Source organism: Xyrauchen texanus, chromosome 30 (genome assembly GCF_025860055.1).
Source record: "Xyrauchen texanus isolate HMW12.3.18 chromosome 30, RBS_HiC_50CHRs, whole genome shotgun sequence".
Taxonomy (NCBI): Eukaryota; Metazoa; Chordata; class Actinopteri; order Cypriniformes; family Catostomidae; genus Xyrauchen; species Xyrauchen texanus.
The window spans coordinates 16494236-16509509 of NC_068305.1; the positions used below are offsets into that span (position 1 = coordinate 16494236).

At 36.9% G+C, this 15274-nt stretch overlaps 1 protein-coding gene across 1 annotated transcript; it reads right to left on the reverse strand.

Annotated features, from left to right (window-relative positions):
- Positions 1–410: 410 nt before the first annotated feature.
- Positions 411–14283, reverse strand: dsg2.1 (desmoglein 2, tandem duplicate 1). The gene is made up of 14 exons (XM_052097900.1): positions 14049–14283; positions 12555–12683; positions 12009–12170; positions 11755–11896; positions 11157–11320; positions 9579–9710; positions 9275–9460; positions 7588–8057; positions 7340–7482; positions 6256–6474; positions 5547–5789; positions 4646–4773; positions 3263–3568; positions 411–2601 (listed from the first exon to the last, which is right to left on the reverse strand). Exons 1-14 carry the CDS (start codon positions 14100–14102, stop codon positions 1558–1560), a joined length of 3522 nt encoding a protein of 1173 aa, XP_051953860.1. The 5' UTR covers positions 14103–14283; the 3' UTR covers positions 411–1557.
- Between the last annotated feature and the right edge of the window lie 991 nt (positions 14284–15274).

The window sequence follows — 15274 nt, forward strand, 5'->3', positions numbered from 1 at the left end:
TTTAAACAGAAATAAACACAAGGATTTATCTCTTATTTAAGAAGACATGTAAGATTTGTCTCTCTATTTCTAGGTCACTAGACAAACAAGTCTCTCAGAATTCCTTGCTTCCACGGAAGTATCTCAGATGCTCTTTGAAACATTCTCTGGAATAACATGAATCATCAGGTTTTGTTTGTGTGGCCCTGCCTTTTCTTACTGTATTGCCATCATATATGTACTGTTTTTATACTGTTAGTATGGGTTGTTTGATCCAATGGCTTTCTCTGAAACGTAATATGCTGCCATTCCATACATTGTTTCAGCAGTTGCTGGTTTCCCTTTAATTCCTGCTTTGGGAATCTTACAGATTCCAGTATTTGTTGAGACGTGTCCACAGACATATACATTTATGCAAAATGTACACCAGATGCTTTTAATAAACTTTATTGTCTTTTGGATTTTCTTTTTCCACAATAAGTGAAACATACGGAACATTTACAAAACTTAACATTAAATAAAAAAAAAACCCATCTAAACAGCCTTATGCTGCCTTACAAAATATGTCAATCCTTTTAGTAGAAATATGTTTATTGTGGTAATTGAGCACAACAAATTAAAAGAACACTGAAAAAAGCTTCTTATTTCTAATACTCAAAAGTAATATTGTACTTTCCCTATGCAGCTAATAAGTCAATTTCTGGTAAAGCTGGTACCCAGTGCCCACACCCTTTAACAAACAAATACACGGAAAAACAACAATTTTTACCAAATAAGAACAGCTGTCAATACAAAAAGTTGTCTTTGAGCCCAACACCACAACTATTAAGAGTTTTAGCATTTAATTCCTACTTATTGCACTAGAAAGGAAATGTGTTAGCTATTGTACTCTTAAATACAAGCATTTTCAAAAAATATATAATTTATTTTTTAAAAAAAAGGAACACTCATTTCATACTTATCAGCATTATTGCTTGGAATGTGAGTTTGGTCTTTGTATGTAATTCAAGGCTACTGCAGTTCAAACGAATACTACAAGTTTTCAACTAGACCTACTCTTATCATGAATTACAAGGGTTGCCCACAGTGTGACTAAGCAAACAAAATAAGTCTTAAAATACCATATAAATGTAAGGCATACAAATGCTGAATATATCACACATATATGGTATTTTTAGAAAGCCTAATGACTTGCCAAAAAATACATTGTATTTGACTTGATTCCAAAAGTTATTTATGAATCTTCATTTATCACATATTTTCTGGAACCAAAAAAAGCATCCCACCTTCAATCGATTGGGGTGAACACATTCACATGCAGCCAATATGCAAAAAATAAAAAAGAACATCTCCATTTGCATATGACATGTACTGTTCAGAGGAAAGCTCAAGGGCATCAAAACCAGTTTTGCAAGCATCAATTACGTTTAAGACAGTGCTCTAACATTTGCATGCATGAGCTCCAACATTCATAAAGCAATTATCATTTTGGAGATAATTGTTTTTCAAAAGACTGGATTTACAATTTTCAAATCTCTGTAACACTTTTAGAACTGTACAAGTAACAGGGTTGCATTGTTACTTGATATTTTGTGATGTCACAACCTTTCTCTCTTGAACAGCAACTTTTTGAGATGCTTTTCGGTTAAGTTGGACAGATGCCCCACTTGATCCAATGTTACCATGAATTGACCCTGCAGTGGAGGTCATACCCTTTTGAGGAGTCCCCTGAACAACTCCAGATCCTCCTTTATTCTCTACATAAAGGACACTTTGAGATCCTCCATGAGTGGGCATATCTCTTCTAAGGGACCCATGTATCATATGGCCACCTTGTCCTTCCACGATCATCATACCCTGAGATCCTGCGACCCCTCTCTTTAACGTCCCTTGAAGGACTTGACCGCTGTGTGCACCCCCATCCATCAGCAGTACTTGTGATCCAGACAAATTACTTGTATGCAGCATCCCAGTGTTAAGAGCTTGAGCAGATCCAACCCTATCTAGAACCACCATTCTCTCACCTCGATTCAGAGTATTCGTTGCAGTGTTGGTCCCCTGGACAACAACCCCCTCAGACATGTTGCCGTTGTTCAGCACATACATGTTCTGTCCGTGTCCCATGGTTGGCCTTTCAGCCAAGACTACGGTGTGGTGCTGTGGCTCAACCATGTAGTACATTGGCTGCGGTTGAACCAGAAGTGTTGGAGCTGGCTGCACATTGGAAATAATTGCAGGGCGGTGTTCTGTGACTAGCACGTTCTCTACATGAGTAGATGAAGATGAAGCAACATTGGGAGCCATATTCGCCATGTTTGAAGATACAACTCTGTTAGTGGCAAAATTCCCATTGTTTACAATGTTGGTTGATGTAGACACAGCCTCCACAACAGGATTGGGAAGGGGAGGAAGAGGTGTGGTTTCCACATTTGGCATATTTGTACCGCCACATATTTCAGCAAGAGTGGTGAACTTCGGCCCAAGGTCGTTGAGAAATGCTAAGTCATTTTTATCTTCGAGCAAGCTGCAGCAGCCTACAGAGCCAACAGGAGAGCCCTTCCCCTCATAATCGTACACATGCGCATCGTTCTTCGCAAATCCGTCATCCATTCCTCTGCTTTTCTGTAACACATAGAGAGCAATATATATAAGTCTACTGTATATTATGAAAATACATTACATTGCTTTACAGTATATACTTATAGTTGAGTGGGTGTATTTTGTTTTATAAAGCGGTGGGGACTTTGGGCAAATGTGTTGGTTTTTACATATTTATAAGCTTTGCCCAGGAATATTATTTAGGTCATGATAAAAAAATAAAAAAATACTTAATGGATAGATAAATAGTCAATGTTGCATATTGTTATGTACCGAGATGGGTATGTAGTCAAATATTTGGGTATTTCCACATATAAACATTTTATGTAAACAATATTAAAAGCACACTGAGTGGCTTTTTTTCTACATTAAAAATACATTTTTCTGAAATTCAGAAAAAACAGTAACAGTAAAAAAATAAAAATACATTTGAAATTGATGAATAAAGAAATTTTGAAATGAGTAGGGCATATATATATATATATATATATATATATATATATATATATATATATATATATATATATATATATATATATATTCTATTTCTTTTCTATTATAAAATATTATTAATGTTTGAATATGTGTTCATTATGGTGTAACCCGCATGTTGGTAGCCATTTTGTCTACCAACATGAGTGGGTGTGTGTGTGTGTGTAATGTTTATGTGTAGACATTTACAAACCTGTGAAAAGTATTCATCCAAGAACACATCAGCTACGGCCATCCCGTCAAAATCTCGACCCATTTCTCTCGACATATGAGTCCCATTCCTCCTGATCGAGTTCATATAGCCATTATCCATTTCATTGTAGCCATGGCCAACCGTTGTGGAAGATGAGTCACGGAAGCCTCCACTGTGCATATAACCTGGACCATGCATGGAACCACCACGTGTAGCAGACACACCACGGCTAGCACCTGAACCCATATGTTCCACAAAGCCGTAACGCCCATCAACCTCAGCAGTAGGGGTCAGAATGGGAATGTCCTGTAAGAGAGAATTATTATTTTTTGTATTTATATTGAGTGAAATGTCAAACATTAACACAAACTTCTTAAACAGATTTTGTGCCTGCACTGCAAAACAATTTTCTTACTCAGTATGTTTGTTTTTATTTTCAGTAAAAGTCTAAATATCTTTAAAACAAGAGGAATTTACTTGAGAAGCAAAAATACATTAGCCATTATGTTTTATTTTCAGAAAAATCTAAGTACAACAAGGTGTATGCTTACAAGAAAAAAACTATTTGCAAAAGGGGTAAGAAGATTTTTCTTTTTCTTACCCCACCTCACATCAGTTTTCTTGTTTTAAGCACAAACCAACAAACTGCAACAAACTTAGTACAAGACTTTGTATCTTATGATATTTAGCTTCTTAGATAAAAATATCTAAACCTTAATTTACTTAAGACAAAAATGTTGATTAAAGGTATAGTTCACCCAAATATGAAAATTCGGTTATTGTTTACCCACTCTAATGTCGCTCCAAACCTTTTTTCCATGGAAGACAAACGGTACGCTTTAAAAATGTTTTCACAGGGTATATTTGTCATACTGTCAATGAATGGTGACTCAAGCTTGAAAAAACACATAAAACCACAGTAAAAGTGCGACATGACATCACAACCTTTGGTTATGTGATAGGATGAGAACCAATGAGGTTTGATGTTATTGATTTAAAATATATTTGATCTAAGTGCTTTATTAATGTTGTGATTTAATTTGAGAGTGAAAATGGATAACTCCAGAAGACTTGGAATATAGAGGATGAGTTTTAATGATTACTTTTACTGTGGTTTTATGGTGGTTTTTGTACTTTTTTCAAGCTTGACAGACAGGAGTACTTTTTCACTTGCATTTTGGTGAATAAACCCTGTGAAGAAATTACATTGTTTTTTGTACCTTTTGTGCTGCACAGAAGAAAGAATACTTACTGGATTGGGGCGACATTATGGTGACAGGTTTTTCATTTTTTGGGTGAACTATTCCTTTCATTTAGATCATATTACTGTATGTATGTATGTATAATTTTATGTAAATCCAATAAAAGAGCTAAAGTTCTTACCCTGTCCTCTCCCTGGCCCTCAGTATGGTAAGAGATGAGATGCTCTTTAGTGTCAAAAGGCATACTTGTGAATGCTCCTTCCATTCCAGCTGTTCCACACTGACAGAGAAGCAACAGGAGCGGGATGACTGTAACAGTGGAGAAATTAATTTATTTCAACACCAAATTATAATCAACATTATATGCCTGATATTCTTTTTGACTAAGTTGACTGCAGAACAGGTGCATACACAACAATTTTTTTTTACTATGAATGATTTTTAAAACGCCAACATTAAAAACACTGACGCTGAGCTCAACGAGAGTAATTGAGGTTTGTAATGAGTAATCATCCGATGAGTTAAAGGGGCCACATCATCATGATCTTTTCAGATAAAAGAGACGTACTATGAAAACTTACTGTAACATTCACAACTCAAAACTTCCTAGCACAAAAAGAGCATTTATTAAAACTAAGCTGTAAAATTACAATTTTCAGAATTTTATGACATCACGCAGTACATCAGACAATAAATTTGACGCACGCAAACTCACGACCGCATTTACAATACAAGTCTCAATGTGGGGCTGAAGTGTATTTTTAACAAGATCCATGAATCTCAGTCTGACTTTAATCGTTTTTGACAGCAAAGCCACAGCTCATGTCTTAGCAGAGCACTATTGCTCATTCACATGTGAAGGATCATTTCTTAAGGGCACAGTAGCAAAAAACAGCCCTTTAAATTCCTTAAAAACAGAGGGCAGAAAATGTTCATGAAAAACTAAATGATTACTTTTTTTGGTGCATGAAAAAACATACTGCTACTAACAATGTAAGTGGTCCTCAGGGAAAAATCTGATAATAAATACAATTATATCACCCCTTTAGGAGACTGGAGAAGAATGAATGGAAAACACTTACGCAATAACGTAAGGAGTCCCAGAAACAGCAGGCCGATTCCAGCAGGTCCAAACTTGGAGCCCTTCTTAGCCCCTCCAACTGGTCCTATTCTGGCACAAGCACCCTGGTCTGTACAAGTACATACTTCTACGAGCAGCTTCTGTGGTTCTGGACATGCAAGCCCCTGCTGGTCCTTCACAATTACTGGAAGCTCGTATTGTCCAGGCCAAAGCTTTTCGTGGGCCCTAAAGATGGCAGTCGTATCTGATGAGAGAACAGAAATGTTCAACATCCTGTTAAATAGATCTTTGGCTAGTAAGTATTCATATATTTGACCATATTTTTGACAAATGGGAAAATGCCAACAGTGGTTTGAAACAGATTCCCTAAAACAAAGTTTTATTTGAGTCAAAATGGCTAAAAAGACCAGACCAGCAAAAATACCCATGCTGGTTCAGGCTGGTTTATGCTTTCATAGTGCTGGTTTGGTAGTGCTTTGTTTTCTATAAATGATCAATGATCATTTATTTAGGCCAACCCTGTACAAATTCCTGTTTAGACGCATTATTGTCTATAAATAGCATTAATTAAATGTGAAAACAAAAATGATCCAACCTGATTTTCTAGTATCATTGTGTAACATTAACATATTGTTGCTGAAATATTCAAACGATCAATCAGTGAAGTCTACTGGAGACCAAAGAAGCTGTGGTGGTTAGTCATCACATACCATTTAAATGCTCAATTGTCCACTTCCCCTTAGTATCTTCTGGGACACTGAATGTGAATGGAGCTCCATTGGGTGGGGCGTCTTCATCCACTGCAGTGACCAAGATAGCATCCTTGTCAGTGCACAGTGTCTGGACTTTGCTTGACAATGTGGGACAGTGGTCATTAAAATCCTCTACTTGTATGGCAATGGTGCCTGTTGCTGTCTTAGAAGGCATATCTATGAAAGAAAAAGACAAAATATAATATATTTTTAAGAGAAAACATATATATATATATATATATATATATATATATATATATATATATATAAGTGTAAGCATATGTTTAAATACTTATACATCATTGGACTAGTTATACAGTAACTAATGTTGAATGTGAGGGTGGCGCCACCTTCAGGACATATTATGTACCTACAATTGCCTGTTGTCACCATATTTAACTCTTTTAAAAATCTATTTAAAATAGATTTAACAATGAGGCACATAGGAAGAGCAATTTGTAAATAAATAAATCCACTAATAATCAAGTAATAAGCCACAGGAGTCCTTATATTAGAATGATCTTACTATGGGCAAGGTATTTTCTTAGGAATGGATGATGCACAGCAAAGAAAAAAATTAAAATAAAATGGGGGGTAATAGCAATATGAAAAAATACACCAATGTTCAATAATGAAATACATTTATTATTATTAATAATCAGAATTAATAACTATTTCACAAAGTTAAATAGTTTAGTCAGTAGGCAATTTATAACAGCTAAGTAATATGCCCATGTATGTGTTTATCAACATTTTAAAATGCTGCTCATAAAATCAATATAGTTACCACAAAGTTACTATAGAGCTGGCAGATCTTTTTTGTTCATTTAAGGTGTCTTTACAGAGTCGAGTTAAACCTGCTCTGTGCTTGCTCAAAATTCTATATCAGAGCAGCCTTTAAACTTTGTGTAAATTCTCCTAAATAACACTTCAGATGCAGCTTCTATGCAACCTTTGCAGAGTGCTTTTGAAACACTGAGATAATGTATAAAAGTAAGTGAACCACTTTTCCCTCATTACTTCTTTCACAAATGAAACTTGCCTTTAGTTATGCTGACAATCTTGGCGATGTAAGTTCCGTTGACTAGATACTTGGACTCGCGGTCAGGAGCTTTGTTCAGTTTAATGGCTCCAGTCTTTTCGTCAATGGTGAGCCAGTTATCTGGGTCAAATCCTTTAGCATACCTAAATGAAAAGAGAACCGATTTGTCTCAATACAATTAAAAGAAATCTGCAATTAATGTATTTTTCCTCTTTACTTTGGACAGAACTGTTTCTGTGTAAACTTACCATACATTCGTAGCTTCCTTTCCTGTGTCTGTATCAATGGCCGGGTACCTTGCGATGATCTCATTGATTTTAAATGTCTTGCCATCCTCTGAGATAGGGATGGCCTTTGTTAGGGGAAAGAACTTGGGCCCCTCTGGCTGGTTTTTCACCTTTATGTTCACATTGTAGACCAGAGCGCCTGATGATGATGTTGACCATGATCCACCACCTCCTCCTCCTCCTCCACCTCCTCCTCCTCCTCCTCCTCCTCCTCCTCCTCCTCCTCCACCTCCTCCTCCGCCTCCTCCTCCTCCTCCACCTCCTCCGCCTCCTCCTCCGCCTCCGCCTCCGCCTCCGCCTCCACCTCCGCCTCCACCCCCAAAGTTCACATTTATTCCTTGTTGTCCTCCAGTCACAGAGGGGTGGAACGGTGCCACGTTTCCTACACCGATGCCAAGGTTTAAGCCCTTGACATCCTCATAATCTACAGCCTGTAAGAAGAACGGACATTAGACACTTCCACTCAAACTTCAGGCAAATGGCTGGAATTTGTCTTGTATTTGTAAAACATTATCATTTTCCACCCTCTTTCAACCTTCTTACAGAAACACTCGGTTTTGGTTCTACCTCTCCTTTAAGACTTGACAGTAAACACCAACTGTTATGATTGGCTCTCTGCTCTTAAATGACCTGCTCTCTCTTCTTACCATCTCACTGCTCACTGCTACTGGGTGGGGCTACAGAAGTGATAAGGTAAAGTAGGTGTTGATGTGTTTTTGTGGAGGCGGTCACATGCAAACCTCTATTACAGTGTGACATCACAATGTGGAGGACGAGTCGTTTTGGCAGCTTGGTATCAATAAATGCTCTTTTTGAGTTCTGAAACTTCCAGCATTAGTCTTAATCTTAAATCTTTAAAAAAAATTATGATCGCATGAGAGGAGCTCGTTCAAAGTGGCTTGCATGTTCACGTAAGAAATTGTGTTGTTAACATTTTTTTAATTTTAGGTTGTTTCGAATAAAAAAAAAAAGACAACTAAAATCTTTCTTCAGAAAACTTGGGATATGACCCTGCGCATGGCCTACTGTACCTTTTTGATACACTTGAGCCTTAACGTGAGGCACTATCCATTGCCATTGTATTGAACAAATGGCCTTTGATAATCATAAAATCTCCTTCGATGACAGAGTTGTAATTGTTAAACTATTCCTTTAAAGTTGTATCAGTTCTTGAAATTACAGTTCTTGGAACATTAGGTATAGTAAAAAAGTGCCTGTGGCGAGCAGGGCGAGGCTAAGCTGCATCTGGGCAGAACAAGGCCGGGGAGATAAGTGGTGAATGATTTCCACCGGTCTCGCCTTCCAGTGAGGGGCGGCAGGAGTATTTAAGGAGAGGAGACAGTGGCAGACGAGAGAGAGAGGGACGCACTAAGTTACCTGTTTGTGTGTGTGTGTGTGTGTGTGTGTGTGTGTGTTTGTGTGATAATGTGTCTGCTGAAAAGCAGAACGTGTGTCAGGGACCACTGAAAAGCAAACCCTTTGTGTGTGACACTGAAAAGTGTTCTATAATTAATAAATGTCTGCATGTGTTGTCAAGCTGATCCCAGCTTCCTCCTTTGCCATCCTTGAATTGCTAAAGTGCCATATAAATACAATTTAAACTGAAAAGAAAAATACAAAACCAAGAGCAACAAAACACATTGCAAACCTTGTCAAGCATCAGGATTGCCTCATTGGTCTTGGAGTCAGTTTGAATGCTAAAGTATCCTGCCTCATTGCCAGAAACAATACTGCACAAGGCTACCCAGTTGTCTGTCTCCTGAAGATCCAGGTCAATCGCCTTAAATCTCATCACTTCCACACTCTGGGTATTCTCTTCAATAATGCCGTCAAACTATGGAAGAAACATTTACTAATTTTACAGAACATTTAACTAATTTAGGACCACCAGATTCCATGCATTCACTTTGCAACAACAACAACATACTGAAACTCTGTAGATATTAACTTACTGGTCCTTCCAATGTAGGTGCGTTATCATTGACATCATTGATCTTGATGGTGACTGTCCCTGTGGCGGCATTGCCACCTGAAGCACCATTCAGGTCAGAGGCTTTGACTAACACAATATAATGATCATTGGTCTGCAGGGAGAGATGTCGTGTAAACAAGAGGGTGGAATAATTTACTGTGCATTCTGCTCAGTTTGCTAACAAAACAGTCATTTGTCTGTACACGTCCCTGCATTGTTCATGTAAACATTGAAAAATAAACGCCCATGTGGGGTAGAACATCTTGACTGTGCATGCAAAAAATAGTACTGTTAAAAAGACGCGTTAGCTATTTCAAAGCCTAACATGTGGTGTCTCTGGGTAGATAATGCATAACGTGTCGATGGACTTTCTTTTAATTAACATTCCGATTTTAAGTGAATATTTATATGAATATGTAAGGGAAAGTATATATCTTATGTCCCGTAACTGGTCACCATTTCTTTTATGATTTTTAACATTTTAAATCACTGCTTTGCCTTCACTCGTTCATTTGAAAAGTACAAATAATTCATTTAGGCTCTCAGTATATTAAGCATATTAAGTCAGTGTAAAAGTAATCCACTCAATTCCAGACGAGCAATTAATGCCTTCTGAAACAGAAATAGGTTTGTGTAAAAATTAAAACGATAAAATTAAAACTTTCTTGCCAGCAGTCGACGGATCAGTGACATAAGCGCAATGGCGCATTCATGCAAGAAGTCGGAAGCATGAACATTGTATACAACAGAGTTCGTTCATTTCAAACAGAAATACAGTGCTGGGTGAAAGCAACGATTTTAATTATCAATTTGTTTCTTGTACCAACCTAACGGTTTGCTTCAGAAGACATAAATTCATCAACTGGAGTCGTGTGGATTACTTTATGCTGCCTAAATATGACTTTTGGACTGTCAAACAGCCAGTAGCGTCATGACACCCATTTATATGCATTGTATTGACAAACTGAGCTGAAATCTGCTTATAAAAATATTGGTTCTGCTTCACATCGGTTCTGCTGAAGAAGGAAAGTCATACACATTTGGGATGGCTTAAAGGTAAGTAAATCATGAGAAAACTTTAATTTTGGGGGAACTAACACTTCAAGTGAGTATAGCATGTCAAACTGCAGGACAGGTCAACTTTCCAAAATGAGTTCATGTCAACTAACCTATGCACATATTATGAAGCACGTTGCATATCAGAAACTCATTCACTTACATATAGTTATATTTACATTTACATTACATTTTAACTTCAAGTGCATTCTAGTTGATGCAATAATGGAAATTCTGTCATCACTCACTCTCACTGACTTTTTCTATCCCGTGGAACACACAAGGAGATCTTGGGCAGAATGTCAAGGACTAACAGCCTCAGTCAACTTCCCCTTTTATTGTAGGGGAAAAAAGGTCTTCACCATTCTTCAAAAGTTCTTCTCTTGTGTTCCACGGAAGATAGAAGGTAATTCGGGGAAAGAATTGCATAAGGGTGAGTAAATGATGACAGATTTTTTTGTTTTTGTTTTTGCATGAATAAACCCTGATTGTGACCACTCACCTCTCTATCCAAGTTAGGATTGCTAACACAGAGTATCCCTTCATTGTCAACTGTAAACATTTGTTGCCCATCTGGTTCCTGGCCAACAATCTCATACTTAATTTGAGAGTTGACATTTCCTGGCTCATCGGCATCAAAGCAATTAATCTTCATCACTCGTGTACCTGTAGAGTTCAACAATTATAGACATTTGGCAGCTCTTGGCATTATCTTTATTATTCAATCATCAAATCATGTTTCTCTTAAAGTGATGATTCACCCTAAAATAACAATGATTTCATAATTTACTCCCCCTCATGTTGTTCTAAATCTGTATTAATTTCATTCTTCTGTGAAATGCATAAGGAACTGTTATGCAGAATGTCACTATTCACATTCATTGCATCTTTATTTCCACACAATGAAAAAGAATGACTGAGGTGAACATTCTGCCTAACATCTTAAGAACAAAATGAGGTTGACCAAATGATGAGAGAATATTCGTGTTTGGGTGAAATAATGAACAAACAAACAACTTTCCCTTTAAGCTGCATTAGCAACAACTGCATTAGCTTTGGGGCCTGTTGCTATGTTATGTGGAAGGTGTCAGATCAGTTACCTGGTGGGCTGAGCTCATCTACAGAACCAGCGACCATTTCACCAAAGACGGGAGGATTATCATTCTGATCCCTAACTTTTATCCGTAGTCCAATATCATTCTCTGCAACACTGCCATCTGTGAATGTGGCCTTCCCTGAAAGCTACAAAAGTGAAGCAAGGGTCAATTGCATGATCTGTTACAATTATCAATAAGCTTTAGTGAAAAATCCATCTTTATCATCATCACCATTATTATAATCATCATGCACCTACATTGTACTGATGGATGTTCTCTCTGTCAAGGATCCCTGTTATTCTCACATGTCCAGTTTCAGGATTGACCACAAATAAGTTAAATGGCTCCTGGTCTGCTCCAACACCCCTTAGTGAGTACCTCACACTTTTCCCTTGGAAGTCATCCTTATCTGAGCGAATCTAAATGAATTAGAAATAAGGATGTCTTAACACTTGCATTAAGAATATCTTCAAATTCTGATGTATTCAAGCACACAGCATCTGCTATTTATTTTTTTTTATCACATTTTACATTCAATACAGATGAAGAGAGTTATGAAGATAGCAATGAAAATGCTGTCATAATTTACTGTAGGGCAGAATATTAGCCTCGATCACTGTTCACTTTTTATTGCATCTTTGTCCACGCAATAAAAGTGAATGGTGACTGAGGCTGTCATTCTGCATAACATCTATTGTGTTCAGCAGAAGCAAGAAAGTCATATGGTTTGAACAGCATTAAGGTGAGTAAATGATGAATTATCTCTTTAACTGCACACGTTTAATGCTGAAAGTTTCGCTCACTTTTGCAATGAAATCTTTCTTGGTGTAATCTTCATTCTCCTCTAGGATTTGGGGAGGGATGATCCATTCTCTTTTTTGCCTGTGGAGGGCCACAGAGTGTTGAAATCTGCCTTCAGCCTCAAACACATGCTGCAGGGAAACAGAAATGCAGCTTTTGTAAAGACAGAAAAACACGACATATTCTGCACATTTTCTCTATCTCAATCTAAAAAGATAAGGAAACATTTGGCCAAATTAAGCTTAATCTACAGCATTTGCGGCATAAAAGATTACCACAAAAAAATAAATAAAATAATAATCCAAAAAAAAAAGCAAAAATCCAGGTTACAATGAGGCGTTTACAATATAAGTGAATGTGGCCAATTTTTGGAGGATTTAAAGGCAGACATGTGAAGTTTATAATTTAATAAAAGCACTCATTAATAATTCTTCTGTTAAAACGTGTGTGTTATTGACCTGTAAATTTGTTTAAATCATGGTTATTGCAGACGTTTTAGGGTTACGGCATTATGGTGTTATGGCAGCAAAATTGTAAAACTGTACATAACTTTACACAGAAAAGGTTAGTAAGCGATTTTATCAACCTAAAATAATGTTAAAATGCATATTGTTGACGTCATGTGCCTACACTTTTAAAACAGTGAGTATATTAACGTTTACAGATTTGCCCCATTCATTTCCATTGTAAGCGCCTCACTGGAACCCAGAGTTTTTCTTTTCTTAAAGAATAGGAAGCACAACTCAGAATTTATTTGAGTGGTATTTAACATTATGTCACAAATCTAGTAAATTGAGACCTTAACTTGTATTGATCCCAAAATATTCCATTAAACACACTTTCTCTCTCATATAGCCTACTCACAATATGTATGGAGTGTACGTAATATGGGATTACATAGACAGCATGTTTGCAAATGATTAAAAACAAAAGCAAAAAACGATCAAACTGCTACAAAAAGAGAACAAGCATTAACAGCAATGTTGCCAAAGGGCACAATTGAGAAACATACAAAACACAGGCAAAACTAAGCCCTTGAAGACAAGAGTTTGCACATGCTCTTTCTAGGCAAGTACATCTCTACACTACACACATCCATGATAAGGCAATACAAATGTGAATACAGAGATTCAGTTGTTAATTCTAATTGGCGATTTAATGTAATGGTAAAGTAAATCGCATTACATTTACTTTGCTTGATATGCTTATTCTGAAATGCACTTTACCAAAAGGTAACATGGTCATCATAGTTTCCGCCAAAATATACCATAGTAACTATAGTTAACTGTACTACTGTAAGTGTAAATCCATTATAAAGTACTATAAATAAAACAGCAGTCCGTTTTAATATCACGTTATAACGATTGTTTCGGTCCCCAAAATGATGCTTTTAAATACGTAAAAGGCCGAAAGACAAAAACGAAGTTACTTATATTAAGAACAAACTTTCAGAGATAGGTCCTACATATAGCATAATAAAACATGAAAATACTTACCGATAATGCAAAACAACATAGAAATGCGACAGCAGGCGATATACGCCTGGCCATTGTCGCAGAAAGACTTTAATTCCTGGTCACCTGAGATCTGCTGCTGTCGCCTGCTGCTTATAAAATTGTTAAATATTCAGCTGAGGCGAGATGTGTGTTCTCGATGCTTATGATGGACGACAATGATAATGAGATCGTGGCGGAACGCTTTAGAGAACTCCTTCATCGTGTTTCTCCAACACCCTCACCTAGCGTGTTTAAAGGAGGACCTAAACGTCATACTGATGGGTGTGTGTGTGTGTGTGTGTGTGAGAGAGAGAGAGAGAGAGGAGAGAGAGAGAGGTGGGGAATCTATAATTTTCCACAATTACATTCAATGTATCATACAGGGTGGCTATGGGTATTCTCACCCAGAGAAGTACTAATAGATATCCTCAATTGAACAAACCCAGTGTCCTATGAGTAACTTCACCTGTAATTATGCACATTTCATTGCTCACACTCTCACTGACAGTCCTTTTAAATGTGATAATGTTTCATCCCATTCAATTTGCATTTGTATTTTTTTTTATACAACAGTTTTATTTTGTTTGATGGAAAATAATCACAATGTATCATCATCATGCACATCATGCACAATAAAGTATCATCATTTGTTAATATATTACATTGATCACTGTTATAACACGGTTATTACACTGGTGTAAATGCATACTTTGTTCAAGCAGATTCAGGGATTATTCTAAGATTGAAGTAATACAAAATAATTTAAAAAAACTTTACTTGGATATACACTGTGCATGTAAGGATGTACTGTAGTTTTGAGTGAAATCTATAGAGCTGGCTCAGGAATCGGTTAATCTTGCAGGAAATATCAGAGGCAAGGCTCTTGGAGGCTTTTAGACTTCACTGATCACACCTACTGTAGTAAGCCTTTGTATTGATTTCTCGGCAACACGCCTTAGCCTTAGGTTCTGCCAGGTTTGTCACAAAGTTTGCGCAACTAATATGCAAATAGTTGTCTAGTGGTCTTTGCATTTTGCATGTGTGATTACACAAATATTTCTGATGATAACAGATGTGGCTATGTATGTTTTTATTTTTAATTTTTATTTAATGTGCACTTAAACGTTTTTCATTATCTTGGCTGGGATAAGTAAGCTTTTATTAATCATGGGAAGGAAACTGGAAATGATGGTGCAGAAGCAGCAACACAGTCAACACTGAACATA

Excerpts from the sequence above, each read along its gene's own strand:
- dsg2.1 (XM_052097900.1), bottom strand. The coding sequence starts at position 14,102 with ATGGCCAGGCGTATATCGCCTGCTGTCGCATTTCTATGTTGTTTTGCA. Across the intron at positions 12,684-14,048 it reads TATGTTGTTTTGCATTATCG|CATGTGTTTGAGGCTGAAGG; the intron begins GTAAGTATTTTC and ends GTTTCCCTGCAG. Across the intron at positions 9,461-9,578 it reads CACCTACATTGGAAGGACCA|TTTGACGGCATTATTGAAGA; the intron begins GTAAGTTAATAT and ends TTTCTTCCATAG.